The sequence below is a fragment of the Haplochromis burtoni genome, unplaced genomic scaffold (genome assembly GCF_018398535.1).
Source record: "Haplochromis burtoni strain Fernald_Lab_line unplaced genomic scaffold, NCSU_Asbu1 Contig_85, whole genome shotgun sequence".
Lineage (NCBI taxonomy): Eukaryota > Metazoa > Chordata > Actinopteri > Cichliformes > Cichlidae > Haplochromis > Haplochromis burtoni.
The window spans coordinates 1397112-1413545 of NW_024582446.1; the positions used below are offsets into that span (position 1 = coordinate 1397112).

At 40.4% G+C, this 16434-nt stretch overlaps 1 protein-coding gene across 2 annotated transcripts in view; it reads right to left on the reverse strand.

Moving 5' to 3' along the window:
* Positions 1-16434, reverse strand: part of fndc3ba (fibronectin type III domain containing 3Ba) — an 86819-nt gene that overhangs the window by 19429 nt on the left and 50956 nt on the right. For both annotated transcript variants that reach the window (XM_005926047.2, XM_042222385.1), the window contains exons 8-19: positions 7923-7981; positions 6761-6912; positions 6610-6669; positions 6349-6487; positions 5870-5923; positions 5456-5580; positions 4573-4747; positions 3643-3729; positions 2550-2685; positions 2081-2152; positions 1192-1310; positions 522-627 (exon numbers count right to left, since the gene is read on the reverse strand). In XM_005926047.2, coding sequence (XP_005926109.1) covers positions 522-627; positions 1192-1310; positions 2081-2152; positions 2550-2685; positions 3643-3729; positions 4573-4747; positions 5456-5580; positions 5870-5923; positions 6349-6487; positions 6610-6669; positions 6761-6912; positions 7923-7981 — 1284 coding nt within the window. The remainder of the gene's footprint in view (positions 1-521; positions 628-1191; positions 1311-2080; positions 2153-2549; positions 2686-3642; positions 3730-4572; positions 4748-5455; positions 5581-5869; positions 5924-6348; positions 6488-6609; positions 6670-6760; positions 6913-7922; positions 7982-16434) is intronic.

Sequence of the window (16434 nt, forward strand, 5' to 3'; positions counted from 1 at the left end):
AATACACAGGGTATATTTTGAATACTTTCTAGGGGTTTTTCCCCATAAACCTGGTGCTATTCTCTGCTTGCAGAAAGACAAAAGTAATAAATAATGGTGACAGTGGGGAAAACCCTCCAATACTTTATGTTTGACCTTCAGCTCGAGCCAGTAATTGCAGCTGCAGCAGTGCCTGAATGTGAGCTGATTAGAGACATGACCAGCTGTATTAAACTGGTAAAAGAAAGAACTTCCTCAGCATGGCAGGCTGGAAGACCTTTTCCTGCCAAGAGATAACAGTACTAATCTACAATAATAGGCTGACATTAGGAGAGTTAAGTCAAATATGAGGCTAGGTTAGGCATTTAATGAGCTAAATTAGGGCTCAATTAGGCTGAAACGTGGTTGACTCGGCTTACATTAGAATTGGCCAGGGAAACATATTAAACGGCCAGAAGGTGATTTAGCTGCCTTATACGAAAATAATTCGAATATATTCTAGTAAATAAAAGTAAACAGCGTGCGTGTATGCCTGAACTCACCCCATTCTAACTGCACCTCCTTGTGTTTGGCTTTACCGACAATCCTTGGCGGCTGGCAGGGCCCTGGTGGGACACTTAATGTACGGACTGGAACACTACCAGTGCACTTAAAGAGCAAAAAATAAAAGGTACAAAAGACAATTACAGATAGGCTTAATTATTGGTGTACATGTATAATTTTAGGAAAGATTACTGAAAAGATTGTTTGACAACAACAACTATATTTTTCAGTGCAAAATATCTTTTGAAATTCCCATCATATTTAGATAGTGAGCGGGTACTTCATGTCCCTTGGTACCTATGGAGTTGAATGAACAAAAAGTTTGTGGAGTTCCTCAGGGCTTTATTCTTGGACCTCTCCTATCAAACAGACTTTTTTTTTTTTACTTAGATTATAGAATATTGCTATTTTTGTATTATTGTTATGCAGATGACATACAACTGTACATATTAGTGTAACCTCAGACTGACAGTTTACAACACTCACTCAAAAAAATTGACTACAATTTATTATTGGACGTGCAAAAACACACAATTGAACTTAGATGGGCCTGAAACTGCCCCCATTGCCTTAAAGAAAAAAGAAACATATGTATGTATATATATGTATATCTATGTGTGTGTGTGTATTGCTGAAATTTGTGTATGCATGCATGTATGTGAATCTTACTGGGCTGTGTCCTCCGGTGGTGATACTACACACACGTAGGTGATAAACGGTCCCTGGTCTCAGTCGCTCACACACACACTGTGTTGCCGGACCACTGTACGCTACTTCCCATTGGTTTGCTGCACACATACACACACAAAACAAGGAATTACACTAAAGCACATACACATAATCAGCTGCTGTTTTGTACGTATTTCTGCAGTTTCCAGAAACAGAATCCCACTGACAACGCTTTGTTCCTGTTCTGTTGTTGATGGATTGCGTATGCCTGTGAAATATAATACTCTCCCTGTGAAGCAGCACTATGCCGTGCAAATATAGGCCTTGTTTACATCACAGCGTAAATTTCCTAGCAGAAGTGTATTGTGTTTCTGCAATGCATAATACTATGTTATCTCTACAGACTGAATGTACCTAAAAGTGAAGTTTGAATAAACCTAATATGGCAGAGTCATTCGTTTCAATGACCACATCTTTTTAAGAAGAAAAAGGTTTTAAAAAGCCTGTCTTGATATCACAGGACAGTGTAAATACAAGCTAGATAAAATCATCCAGATGACTTTTTAGGTCGATTCTATTGACAAAAGAACAAAGGCTTTTGATATTCTCTTCTTCTGTACACTGACACTCAACAGCAATCTTTTACTATATATTGAAAGGAACTAGACAAGATTAGGTTTCCTGTAGGGCAGGTGTGAGCAACGCTGTGTGCATCAATATCTTAATTTGATGCTAAGAAAGACTCAATTATGGCTTCTATTTTTTTTAGGCTGGTAGTTGAGAAAAGTTAAACAGCACACGAAGAGAAAAAGGTCTGTCCTAAGATGCTGGAAAATCTTTCATGGTATGTTTGAATAGATACAGTGACAGACAGATATAACACAGGTACCTTCAGAACATCCCTCTGAGATCTCAAGCAGGTACGTAAGAGCTTCAGATCCCCCATTGTCCATTGGAGGATCTGTCAAAACAATTGATGAACTGATTTTAGTTTGGAATATTATTGCACATAAACAATTTTCCAATTCGCAGGAGACAACATGTAGAAAATAATTGTTATTATTTTAGTTACTTTAGCTAGCTAAATTATTTTATCTGGGACATTAATATCAATACCAAAAAAATCTATTTGTTGCAGTCTTATGTATTTTTTGCAATTCTTCTGAAAGTGTGAAACACACTAACAGCAAACAGTGTCAGGATTCAGTTTGATCTGGATCAAGTCAACTTGCACACATGTAGTCTTGGCTTGGATAATGCTGAAAAGTCTGTACCAAATCAATTTTGTATGAAAGCATCTCAATGAGTATCTGTATGTATACGATATGATATATGCGCATGGATGTGTGCCTCTTTACCCCATGTGACAGTAAATCCATAGGGTGTTGCCTCTGTGACACAGGGTGCAGATGGAGGGCCCGGTTTGTCTGGATTGGTGGTGCAAACCAAAACTTCACTTGGACTGCTCTTTCCCTCCATGTTTGATGCTATGAGCTGCAGGAAGAGAGGTGGACAGAAGGGACAATTAGAGACACAGAGCACGTAACAAAGGTACAAAGACAAAGAGTGTAGTGGGAGATCAGAAATCGAGAATAGGTTGATAGAAAGGCCTAAATTAGGCTCAGTGATTGAACAGGCGACTGCATGCTGCAAGGCCAAACTGTACTAGCCTGGGTTCAATTCCAACCCAAGGCCCTTTGCTGCACATCATCACTGCTCCCATTCTCCCTGCTTTCCTTTCTCTTTTTACTTAAATTTGTCTAATACTGGTCAGAAAAATCCAAAAAGTAGATAAAGGATGAAACGAAGGGGAAGAGAAAAAGAGGAAAGAAGAAAAGGCAAAAAGAATATAGACAGAGTGGAAAACTGAGAAAAGAGCCACAGCAAGCCAAGCAGAGACACACAAAAGAATCTCTGAAAACTTAAATCAATTGTCGTGATAAATAGGAGCCATTAGTCTCTGCCCCTTCACGTGTTGTTGTTTTGGCTTCTCTGCCTTCTTCTCTTTTCTATTATCTAATTCTGTCGCTACATCCAATAGATAATTTTGCTTTGTTACATTATGTCTACACCAGATGGATAGCACAGGGAAAGCAGAAAGACTTGATTCTTTGTGTGTATTCATGTGTTTTGTGTTTTCGAAGATGCAAAGCTTTATCAAACAATGTGCATGAGGCAAGGTAGAAAAACCCAAAATAAACACAAACTCACCTGGTGAGGTACGCGCAAGAGGATTTTGATAGATTTGTACAATGTCCTCAAATTATGAACAGGCACAAAAACCACAGCTGAATGTTGTGTACTTGACAAATGGTTAGTGATTTGCAGTGTTAGACAACTCGTTAAACTATAGCCAAAATGACATATTTTGCATATTCTCTCTTAGTAAAAAAAGCTTCTGATTTTCAACAAGTGGGACACAAGTGCAGAAACCAAAACACAAATGCTTACCCTGAATTTATACTGTGTACTCCTCTTCAGGCCTTGTACAGTACAGCTCAAGTTTTCTCCAGTGTACTTTGGATGAAAGTCTGTTCCCTGTGGGAGGTACAGTGTTTGATTCTCTCAGGGTGCATTAGGATCGGCATGAATTATTGAGTCTATGGATGCAATAAATGCTGACTTTTAGCTCACATTTTATTGTATATAGATATATATATGGATACAGTAGAAAGAGAGCAGAGAACCTGTGGGAACATATAGTGTGGTTTCTTTTATATGTACAGTACTGTGCAAAGGTTTTAGGCAGGTGTGGAAAAATGTTGTAGAAAATGCTGTAAACAAAGAATGCTGTACATCGGGGGTCCCCAATCCCAGTCCACGAGGGCCGGTGTCCCTGCAGGTTTTAGATCTCACCCTGGGTCAACACACCTGAATCACATGATTAGTTCATTACCAGGCCTCTGGAGAACTTCAAGACATGTTGAGAAGGTAATTTATCCATTTAAATCAGCTGTGATGGATCAAGGACACATCTAAAACCTGCAGGGATACCGGCCCTCGTGGACTGGGATCGGGGGCCCCTGCTGTACATGCTCAGAGTTTATGTCTGTATTGCATATTTGGATTTACGGCTGTGCATCAGTGGCACTTACCCTAAATCTTTTTCATGAGATTATGAATATAAGCTTCGATATTCCTTTATACTGTCTTTTTCATTTGTTATTTTCATGTGTATATCCATAACTTTCAAACTGAGATCTTTTAGTCTTCGGTTGACTGACTGCTGTAGTACAACACACCCTGATGCTGATTTATAAAACTCGTAAACTGGGCACAAACTAACAAACAGACAAAAGATGTTCTAGAGTCTTTGAGGTCTATTTTTAATGTAAAGAAAAATAAAAGTTACAAATGTTTTTGTACATGGACGGTACTCACGCTGTTGTCCTCCTGGATCTCAAGTGTGTATTTGAGCTGCTCCACATTGGGACTGCCCTCAGGACGCCCCCACTCCAGGGTCACCCAGGACACCCCTGCCCTGACAAGCCGTGGTGCCAGAGGCAGAGCAGGCAGGGTGCCCATGGTGATATACACCACCTCTGAACTGAAGCCACTGCCGAAAAAGAAATTTCCATTTTAAGCTTTCCTTCAAAACGCTGAAGAAATGATTGCCATGGGTTTCAATTTCAGCTGAGATGGAGGCATGAATATTTTTCAAAGTGAAAGGTGGAGAAAAATCAGCGAAAATGAAAAGGAAAAGGACACTGACAGAAGTGCATTGGTGATTAATCACAGAGGTGCGTGGCGTTGGGAGTGAAGACGTTATATGAGTTCCGAAGAGGATGTTAAACAGAGAAAAAAGGAGCGCATAGGGAGGATGGATGATTTGTAGTGGGGGGAAAAATATTCAAGTTAGAATAAAAGCAAGTAACCCAGCTTCAAATCTGCCAAACTGAAGGATGCATTAAAGCTGTTTTGAGTTCGTTCACAGAGCTAATATCTCCTCCCTCACTCTCAGTCCCCTCTATGACCTCTCTGCTCCCTTTCACCCTAATAACTGCAGGCGAGATGGTCCACGCTATAATGACAAGAGGAGGCAAGAGAAGAGTGGAAATAGAGGGAAATGGGAAAAGAGGAAGTCTATTCTTCTGTATGTAACTGATGTTACATGGAGAATAGCAGTTCGGTGCTTGCCTGCTGCCATAGTGGTATACAATGAAGAAAAACAACAAAAAAACATGCAATATGCCTCCCATGACACTGTATTCATGCAGGTGTGCGTATATAAAACGTATATATACATTCAATAACAGAACTTTACCTTCTGCCTATGTCGTTGTGTGCAGCCAACTTGAATGTGTAGTCACAGGCGGGGTAGAGTCGTGTGACCTTATGGTGCCTCTGGTTCCCAAAGTAACATTCTCTGAAAACGCGGTTCTTCTTTCCCTGCAGAGAAGACGTATACAGAAAAGACATAAAGACAAGAACGGACATTAGGATTGATAAGCTCACCTACAACAAAATGTTAAATGTGAAGAAAAAAATAGCACGACAAAGTAAAGAATTATAAATAGAAGATGGGAAGAAAAGCCAGACATTCATTGCAAGAGCATAATTCACAGTTTTATTCCATCTTGTCTGAAGAGCCCAATGTTGACATGTGTTTAGGGACACTGGTGATAGGTGTAAGTGCTGCTTTGAGGTAAGGGTAGAGCATGACAGATGACAGACTTACCTCATCCCACTCGAGCAGGTAGTTTGTAATTTTGGATCCGTTGTCACCCGGGGGCTACGGGTGACAGTGAAATGGACCGAGGGAAGCAGAAAAGAGAGAAGAGAGAGATTGAGAGATTAGCTAAGGATAAAAGACTCTGACAATGAGACAGACAGAATACCGGCTGTGTTTTTATGATTGGCCTTATATCCTGTCTGGGTGACTGATGTTACTCTTTATGAATGACAGTGTGCAAGGATATAAAAAAATACTAAAATAACAGGTCAGAGAGGACACAGGGGTGCATTCTAACAGAGTTGTGCAACTACTTGTCGGTGCTGCACGGCTGATGCACTCAAACTATTAACGCATCGGAGTTGTAATATACTTAATTTAAAAAATCATTAAATGTGTCACAATGACAAATCACTGTGATGTTTCTTGGGAGTGAAAATACTTCATGGAGGAGTATCTGGACAAGAAGATGTCAGTAGCTGTACCTTCCACTGTAGGGTGAGGCTGGTCTTGGCACGATTTGTGAGTTTTGGTGGTGACGGGACATCAGGGACCGCGGATTCTGTGGTAAACGAGCCGGCCTCTGAACACGAGCCTCGAACCAAATTGTACATTGCCGACACCCTGATACAGAAAGACAAACGAAACACAGTTAAAGGATGTTTTTATCCAACATTTCAGGGATTCCTGGACCCCCATACGCTGCAACACACAAGTAGTTAATATTAAAAGGATTGAGGCCTTACCGTACGTGGTAGTCTGTAGCTGGCCTGAGATCTTTCAGATGATACTCCAATTCTTCACCACTGAAACACAGACAACACCAGTGTCCTTTGGATGACCTTAAGGATTAAATTTGGACGCTGTATTTTTCCCCCCAATTTCTAAGTTTCCTACCTGTATATGAGGCGATATTTCCCATCTCTTCCCTTATCTGAGAGAGATACCTCATAGGAGCAAGACACAGGTATCCCGTTACTATGCCTGTTCACCAGCCCTGCTGGGGGGGCCCAGGACAGCCGTGCAGTCCGTGCCTGAATATTGGAAACCTTCAGGACACAAAGGAATACACATAGTTATAGCCGCATTGCTAGTGAAGTCAATAACAGGTAGTTAAAAGCCACTGTACAAATGACTGTTGGATTTGCATACAATGTTACCAATAGTAGTCATTTTTAAATATTTTAAACCACAACATCTTGTGGTTTAAATGCCTGTTTGAAAAGAAGCTGAATCCATCCATCCAGGTGAATTTATGCTGTTTATATAACTCTATGTGTACATTTGCAACAGACTACTGCATTCATCATAAACGCTTTAAGTTATAGGACATCGAACATGCATCATGCATCAGCACTGAAAAAATAGACAGTGTCACAAGGAAACCTCCGAATTGTATTACTTCTCATTCTCAACTATAATAAACTTGATCAGTTTATAAGTTATCTGAGGTTTTAAGCATAGATAAATCACTACTACTGGACATCAATCAAAAATCTATTTCATGTATTTCTCAGCATCTCTATCTGTAGTTATACTAAATATCCTCTTTGTATCATCACTCAGTTGTCACAGTCTCAAGCCGCGGCGTAAACTCAAAGATGTTAAATGGGCCGCTTGCACAGCATGCTGACCAAACTGTTTTAACTTGGAACGAGCAGTTCCTCTCTAGTAAACCATGTCTGCACGGAAGCAGCTCATTCATTCAATCACATTCCCCTCAGGGAAGGAAAAAAGCTATTACAGAGTGTGCAGCTTGGGTGAGCAGATGCTGCCCTCAGGTGGCCAGCATTAGCACAGCGTAAATTATAATTACTCTCCCTGCTGCTCAAGCCCCCCAAAAAACATTGAAAATGAGGAATGTGCTGCATATACAAGTCAGTATAGATATTATTCTAAACGTAAGCATTTCGTTTTCATGTGACTCAAAGAGACCAAATAAACATACGGAAAAGTCATCACTGCTTAAGCCAGCTGTGACTGCATCGGACAGGGAGGTGATTGATGAGAGCGGTTTGAATGTGTGTGTGCGTGCAGTTGTGGGAAGAGGTATGCCAACCTGTGGTTTTTCGATTGCAGACAGCATGTCTTGAACACGCTTCCCCTCTGAATCATGATCTGAGGAGAAAGACAGAAAAAAAGACAGTAATTATCAAGAATGACATAATAAATATTCCATCATAAAAGAGAGGCTCTGTGTATAAACTGAGGTGAGAATTCCCAAGGGCATTTTTCCCCACATGTCAGGCCATAATTACAATCTATGAAAACTGTTTCTACCTTTCTTAATGTGAGTTTGATTGCCAGTGAAAATTCTAACTTTCAAATCACATCCACATTGGCTGCATGGCTGAAAATGAGACAATGAGAACATTTTCAGCTCCCAGATGTTACCGGTACTGTCAAATGTAGAAATCGAGGGCTCATTATTACACAAGGTCGGCCAAGGTTTGCGTTTAAACGGGGGAATTAAGGTTGAAAATGTCACCAAAAAGCATTTGCATTCCCTAATCAACTGTAATGTTTTCTGTGGCATTTTCAGTCCAGCAAATAATTCAACCATCTGTGGAAAAATGAAACAAAAATAGCCCAAAATACAATAAAAAACCCCATCAATTCTTTAGAAATTCTGTTGCCAAATGGTGTGTGATGCAACACTTGTTTGCTTCAGTAAGTGCCTATTTCATCTCATCAAGTCGTTACACAGCTGTTGGGGAGGAGGAGAGGAAAAACCTAAATGCATTCCACAGAAAGGATTACTCATAAATTTCTGACCTATGAAACAATATGGGGATCACCAAAACAAACAAACAAATAAATAAATAAATAAACATGACTCATATTCCACAATGGCTACTCTGCTTTGTACATAAAAACTGATGATGGTTTTCAGATTAAACAGTTCATAGAAATAATAATTCTAATCATTATGATGCACCATTTTCACATCAACTATATCTACATCTGTGAGTAATTGTTCCCAGGAAGGTCTGACATCAGTTTGGCTGTTGTTGCAGCCCAGCTCGTTGACTTTATTGCGCGACTTCTACTGAATACATGTGTATATGATGACTGTGTTTCGTGCATTCTTTAAAACGCAGTTAAGCAGATTTAGCTTGGAAGTGACATGTGATATTCATATGAAAAGTAATTCTGAAGCTTAGAATTAGACATTTCACATGTAGCTATTTTGACAATCAATTATTCATTCAATCGTTTATTAAGCAAAAATGACAAAAGCACATTTCCCATTTATTAGAACTGAGATTTTGCAGTTTTTCCTCTACTACAAATCAAAGTTTCGATTTTGACCTAGAATATGAAGCTGTCTCTAACAGATAGCGGGAAACATTTTTCAATGACTTCTTTCATTTCTCAAATATAATCTGTTCAAAATAATTATAATGAGAATATTTGTAACCCACATGAAGATAAAGGTTACTTAGAAAGCATTTCAGGGTGTGAGTGGAGCTGTTGTTTTTACTGTCCCTTCTGAGTGTGTCACTGGTTCTGCACAGCCTCTTTGAAAGTGAGCAGCATAAACACATGCATATAAAAACTGGTCCACCGACACATGTAAAGGTGATTTAGTAGACACTCGAGGTTGTTATGAGGGTGAGCGCAAGTGAATGTGTGCGCACACGTGTGGGAACTTCCCACTCCCCCACCGCTGCCGCCCACCCCCACCCCGTGTGATCCCCGAAGTTGAGGTTTTTCCTGATTGAAGGGGATCTGCTTTCTCCATTTCAGTGTGACCACTCGAGATCACACAGGATGTCTCTATGAATCTTTGCGTGAAGGTAAGCAACAGCTAGACCTGCATGAAACCAAGATTGATTGATGCTCGTGCTACAGGAGCGAGGAAACTGTCAAACATGCAAGCATGCGTGCATGCACGTGAATGGAGACCTTACACACAAGCGCAGTATAATTGTGTAAAACGCAGTTTGGGTTTCAAAGATCGATGTATATTTGGCACAAATGATGGAGTGTGCATGTGTGTGTGTGCATGTATGTCGGTTCCTCTGACGGGTTATGGAGGAGAGCGCCTTAATGTGCCTGGGGTACACTTATGAGTCATGGCAACAGTGATGTCATGGAAGCACAACCTCTACTTGCCCTCCCTGTGTGTGAGAAAAAAAGGGCAAGAGCAAAAGAGAGACTGTGTGTGTGCGTCTCAGTATTAGGTCACAGGAGATTGCTGATGGGCAGTGGGGGGGAAGTTTAAGCTACTGTTTGTACATGTGTGTGTTGGGGCTGGCAGCACGGATAGAGTTCAACAGATGCACTGCTAGACACATTAGCTCATTAGTGCTCTTTTCTCTTCTTTTTTTATACATACACTTATCTTTCCATTCTTCCATTGGGACAAAACCGAACTTTTTCTCTTTTATGGAATTACAGCACAGCTCCAGACATGAAGAGCTCCATCAAACAGGCTGACCCAGCTTATCGGATCAGCCGTTGAGTGAAAAAAAGACAGGAGTATGGCCTGCTCAGTGATTTTGCCCCACATTTACAGTACTGGTCTCATGTAACCAAGAGCATAAAGTTAAGAGGTGGTCTCAACAAATTCAACTTCTGACATAAGAAGAGAACTTATTTAATATTTCAGAAGACGTGTAATAACGTTTGAAAAACACTACTTCTTTACCTCACCACTGAGTGTTATGACTGGCGGTCGTTGGCGACTCCATCTGGTTAAGTGTTTAATACCGAGATGAACCAGGAGATGATGCTGACAGCTGAAATCTGAAACTGAACCTCTACTCGGTGTTACTCCACACCCTCCTGTGTCCTTACTGTTCCTCTCTCTTCTGTTTTTGGCGCTGCCCACGCACCATAACTTCCTATTCTCGTCTGACCTCACATCCCGTCTGTGTCTGACCGACTGTGTTTGATTACCGAGAACAGCCAGACGGAGCACAACGGACAGCAGGAAGAAGAGGAATAAGGGAAAATGATGGGGGGGAGGGGACCAGGCGACGGGCAGATTTTATAGGAAGAAAGAGAGACACTAAAAGACACAGTGCAAAAAGAGGGGAAAGGATGGGAAAGATGAGTCTGGGTAAGAGATTAGGTATAAAAACACAAGGAAATTGAGAGACAAAGAGCAAGCCAGGGATCAACGGAGAGGAGGACAAAGGGGGGATGAAAGTGGAAAGAGGGAAAAAGGATTAGGATGATGTCAGGAAAGGATTACAGAAACTTTACTGACATCATCAGTAGGTGCAGAGCAGATGCACACCATTGATCTCAACAGCCGGATAAATAAAGTAATGACTCACTTACAAATCCAGGTTGGCTTTTCCTAAAAGTTACAAAAATACAACAGAAGTATATAGTGTATGTACATATTTTTATTTTGTTATAACAGCGCTCTGTAGTGGTATGAGACATTCTACAGAAGCAATGATAATGTAGGTATGTTATTAAAATAACTAACTGTGATCATCGTTTGGATTTCTTTTGTTTGTTTGTTTGTTTTTGGTCCAATCTGAATATTTTTCCCCTTTATTAATAAGAATAGTAAAAAAAACAAAGAAATAGTTGAATCATTAATAGCATCATTTTTGCCTGTGAAGCAGACAAAAGGCATTGACAGTTTCTTCCAGATGCTAGCAATATGCCTCCTAGGGAGATTAATAACCACTCGCATACCTTCTTCTCATGGTGCAACATGCCTTTCTGGCACAACAGCAACTGCAAACTACTAGGACCGATGGAGACCTGGAGTAAATTGATGTAATAAACAGGAAACTATTTTAGCTTAAAACTTCCGTTAAGTCATAAACGTAGGAGAGAAGACAGTCATGCTAAGAAAGTGACCACCAGAATTCCCACCTGGTGGTAATGGCCTTGGTTAGTCTCATCATTTTATTCTGACTAACAAAACCTCAGATTAGTCTAAGCACTTCCCACTATATAATTTGAAGCTTCATGACTGGATGTTTCTTTCTTAAATATAATGAAGTCGACTTAAAAGCAAAGAGTAAGCTTGACTCTCTTCATTCCTGTCTTTGCGCTGTAAATTGTACCGCTTTCTCCCTCCCTGTTTACAGCATTTTCCTAAATGTTTAAATGTTACACATCCAGAGACTTCAAAATTAGTTATGTCACTTGCAAAGAGCGTTTCAGTAAAATGTGAGTCACTTTGACATTCAGGAGACTGCATTCCTCCTGCATGACGGCCTATGGCTCGTAGACACAGTCTGTCTGCACTGGGATAGAAAAAGACCTTTAAGGCCTGGAGAAAAAAAATGTGAAAAATGTGGCAACGGCCGCTCACTCAGCCCCCGCTCCACACACGTACTGGGCCACAGGGTGCGTGTGGTGTGTCGCTCAAAAGGAACAAAGTGAGCTATGATACCCATCTTTAGAAGCCTCTAATCAGAGAGAACAAAGCAAAGTGATGGACGCTCAATCTGTAGCAGGGAGAGGTGTGGAGATCAGAGAAAGACCAGAAGGGAAGGAGTGGGTTCAGAAGTGAGAGCGGAGAGGAAAGAGGCAAATAGAGGTAGAGAGGGGCATAGACCTCAGATTCCACACTATTATCATCTACTGCATAGCAAGCATTCCATCTGTTTAACAGCTGGGCTACACACACTAGCACACACACACACACACACACACACACACACACACACACACACACACACAAAGTGAAGAAGTTGTTGGGACATGCCTGAATTTGTGGTTGTCATGGTGAAGGTTTGGTTCTCATGGCCAGAGCCCTTATGGTTTATAAAAGGGATTAGAAAAGGACAGACGGACAGAGGGACTGGTCCAGAGTAACGTGGAAAAGTTGGAGAGTAAAAAAGAAAAAGGCAGCAAATAAGGTGAGTGGAAAGGAAAGAAGCAAGAAGTATATTCAAGAATCAAATATCAAAACACAGATGAAGTGACACTTGCAAATAAGAATCTTGATTATGACTCACTTTCTCTAGTAACCTGCTTAATGGACTTCACAAAAATAAGAATAGGGTAAGGGGTCATCCTGGGGAAGAATTTGGTTACTACTGCTGGATGTCTGCATATGCAACCTAATCTCTTGGTCATTAATAACCGTTTAGAAAGAGTGCATGTAAATGATAAAGACTATGCAAAATGAAGGGTAAGCTACCAGACCATAAAAATAATATATAAAAGCTCATGTGTTGCAAATATTGGAATACAAAGGCCTTCTTATACTCTTATACTCAAAATCACATTTTTTGACTCCCTTTCCTAACCTGTTATCTCTTAATATGCATGCATGCATGCCAATGTAGACACAGAGACCTTTTCCACTGCAACCCTCTCACTAAGGAAGAAAATGAACACTTCAACTGCCAGCTGACACAAAAAAGTCTATCCACGTTTTCATACCATTTGCACATGCATGCACATGTGTTTATAAAAGAATGTACGTGCTGTGAGTGACAAAGCAACCTGGCTAAGCAGTGAGGGATTATGGGGGATGCGTTTCTCAGAACCCTGACCCCATTTGACCCTGCTCAGCCAAAAAAAAAAAAAAGTTTGAGGGAGTGAGTGCAGACTGGCAGACAGCGGGAGGGAATTATACAATCCACAGATAGCAGGGCTGGTTAAAAACAGGAACAGTGACAAAAAGGCAAACAACAAAGTGGTAGATAGTTGGAGACTAATCAATGCAATGTCTCCTTTACTGCAAAGGCAAATTAAAAATAAATACCTCAATTTAAATTTAAATGCCTTAGGCTGTTGTTAAGCTGTTTTTAGTAATGACAGAAATTGTCTTTACCCACTGTGCATACTGTGCATGCATTTGATGGCACCAGTAAGTACATTAATAAGCAAGGCGATAGCTGTCCATGCTCCAATATCAGTCATTTGTATAGTTTTACTTAAATCTGATGGTTTTTTGTGACTCATTTCCCAAAAGCAATTTGTGTACACAAACTGGCAACATCCATTAAAAAAAAACAAAAAAAAACAACAACTCACTAAATCCCAGTTTATTTGTGAGTTACTGGAGGTTTCATGTGTGTGAATTTCAAAAATGAAATTTTAGGTTTTGATGAAATGTTAAAATTATCCCAAGATTCCCAAATGACCTTTTTCATGTGTTTCATGTTGGTTTGTTAAATCATGCCACTTCATCCACATATTCTTTTAAAGAAGCCCTTTTAGATTTATTATTTCGTAAGACATGGTCGAAGAAATTCAAAACCTACCAAGCAAAACTACAGGTAGCCACACTGGCCTGCAGTTCCTCAACTGGCCACTTGAGGTCAAACACAAATCAATCCCCTAAGACCAGGGGTCAATCAAAGTTTACACAATTACAGACATGTCTGCTCTAACAGAGAGATGGAAGCCAACACAGGTGACTGTAATTGCCAGGTGTCTTCTAACTGTGCTCATTTCAGAGCTCTTGAAAGTGTTTGTAGCGTTGGGACTTTTTGAAACAATTTTAAATGCATTTGTCTTATGAATGGCTGATTGTACAAACCCCTACAGTCTGGTCTTCAGTTTTGGTGGGTGAGATGCAGAGTTTTTATATTATTAAGCACTTAACAGCAGGTTTCTGTGTTTAACTAGTGCTGCCAGACGGTGTGTTTGCTTGCTAACCAACCTTGCTTTCATCTTATATGGATCGCTGCTTTATACTCTGCATTTTTAGCTTTAATTATTACATTTAAGTTTCCTGGGTAAGTGGTATAAAGGCCACCTGAGTGACATAAAATGGAAAAAAATATCTAAAGGGAAGCAGCGTCAGGTCTTTCCCTTTCCTAAAACTGACGACCAAGGACACTAAATTACTTAGCAAGTTTAAATCAACTATAATTTTGTTTTTCTAAGCAAGACTTGCACAAGTCTGGTCAGTGTAGAATGACTAGGTGCTATAGTTTATCACTTGTATCACAAGATTCATTCAACTGAAGGGTGAAATATCTGGTGTACCCATTGTGACTAACAAGAATACCCTCCGCTTCTAATCCCATTAGTCCTGTTACACGATATTAGCGGGAAAGACATTCCTCTGCTGATAAAGCCATCCCACACTCGCTTTCTGTTTTCTGTACATGTCTCCTTTTGACTCTTATTTCCAACTCTCTCATTTTTTTTCTTGTGCATTTTCTATTTTTATTATCTCAACTTTCACCTTCTAGTCTCTTTCTTCCACCTCTCTGGCCTCCAGGTTGCCCTACAAACATGGCCGTATTTGGGTTTGTGGGAAGGGGTAGGAGTTTTTCTGTGTGTCTGTGGGAGGGTGGGGGCCTGAGATTATTGCCATGGCAACTCACAAAAACAATCCAGTAAGGAAAGGCTGGGTGTGTGTTCACACATTTTCAGGCCCGCTTCTGCAATCACAGCAGGAGAAGCTGGAAGGAGCTGGATGGTTAACATACATAATTGATGAGTCACGACTGGACTCGGTCAAAGGACACACGAGCTTATAAAACCTTACAAAACACTGCAGTACATGCCTCATTTTACCAGTACTAGTGCTATGAATTTCTCACTAATTGGCATTATAACTTAATTAGATAGGATGGCTACTTAGTGCAGTGGTTTATATTTGTCTAACAAGAGAAAGAGTCCTGGGACTTGCATCAGGGGTAAAATTCTGCTTTATGTAAACTTAATGATTATTTTGCAAAGGACATTGCTAATACTTTGCCTTATTAACTCTCTCTACTAGTGTTTCCTGTAATAAATGTTTTAGCATTTAAATTATGCTATAATTCTAACTTCTCGTACAGTTTACTTACAAAATAGCCATGCTTTGACTTCGCCGAGACAGTAATATCTGAAGGTCAAGTGAAAATGCTTACTTGAGTGAATTTTCCATGCAAAGTGAAGTGGCCATGATAAAGCTCAGTCGCTACTGTTGATACTTTAATAACCTGAAAAATGCATGGCGAAAGTCTGAAAAAGGAGGCCACCGTAGAACATGTAAGGAGAATATTTTTCAAGTAAATATTTTAGAAATGTTCTTCAGTTATGAAGCAAAGAAATGGTTAAACACTGAATTACACTCGTGCTTTTTTTGCTTTTAAAACGTCTTTCTTGGAACACTGTCGTGATTGGTAGCCTATAAAAATCTCTTCACATAATAGAGAAGGTGGGTTTCCATACCTCTCATTCCTTAAGATAACAGACATACCTTAAGATAACAGACCACTTCCATATCTATGACTGTGAACCCTTCTTATTTTCCACACCTCATTCACAGAGACGACATAGTGGACAAAGCAGCCACTGCACACATCTGGTTTCTCCTGCTTTCACAGTGCTTAGCAGTGACGTAGAAGAAAAAGATGGAGGAGCTGAGGGAACTGGTCCATCTGTTTCTGCTGAAATCCCAGGGTTTTTTTTGAGTGAGAGACAGGATCTGTGGTGGTGATGATGCAGAAGCAAGATGGAGGAACAGAAGGGACGGAGCCCACATCTGTTTCTGCTCAGCAAGCAGCTCAGTTCTGAGGAACAGGGCCTGTAGAGCTGGCTTTACTAGAGAATGGACGCTCTGCTGGCCAAGTAAGCCTGCTGCCTTGCTGGCACTGGGGCAACAGCCACACACACACACACACACACACACACACACA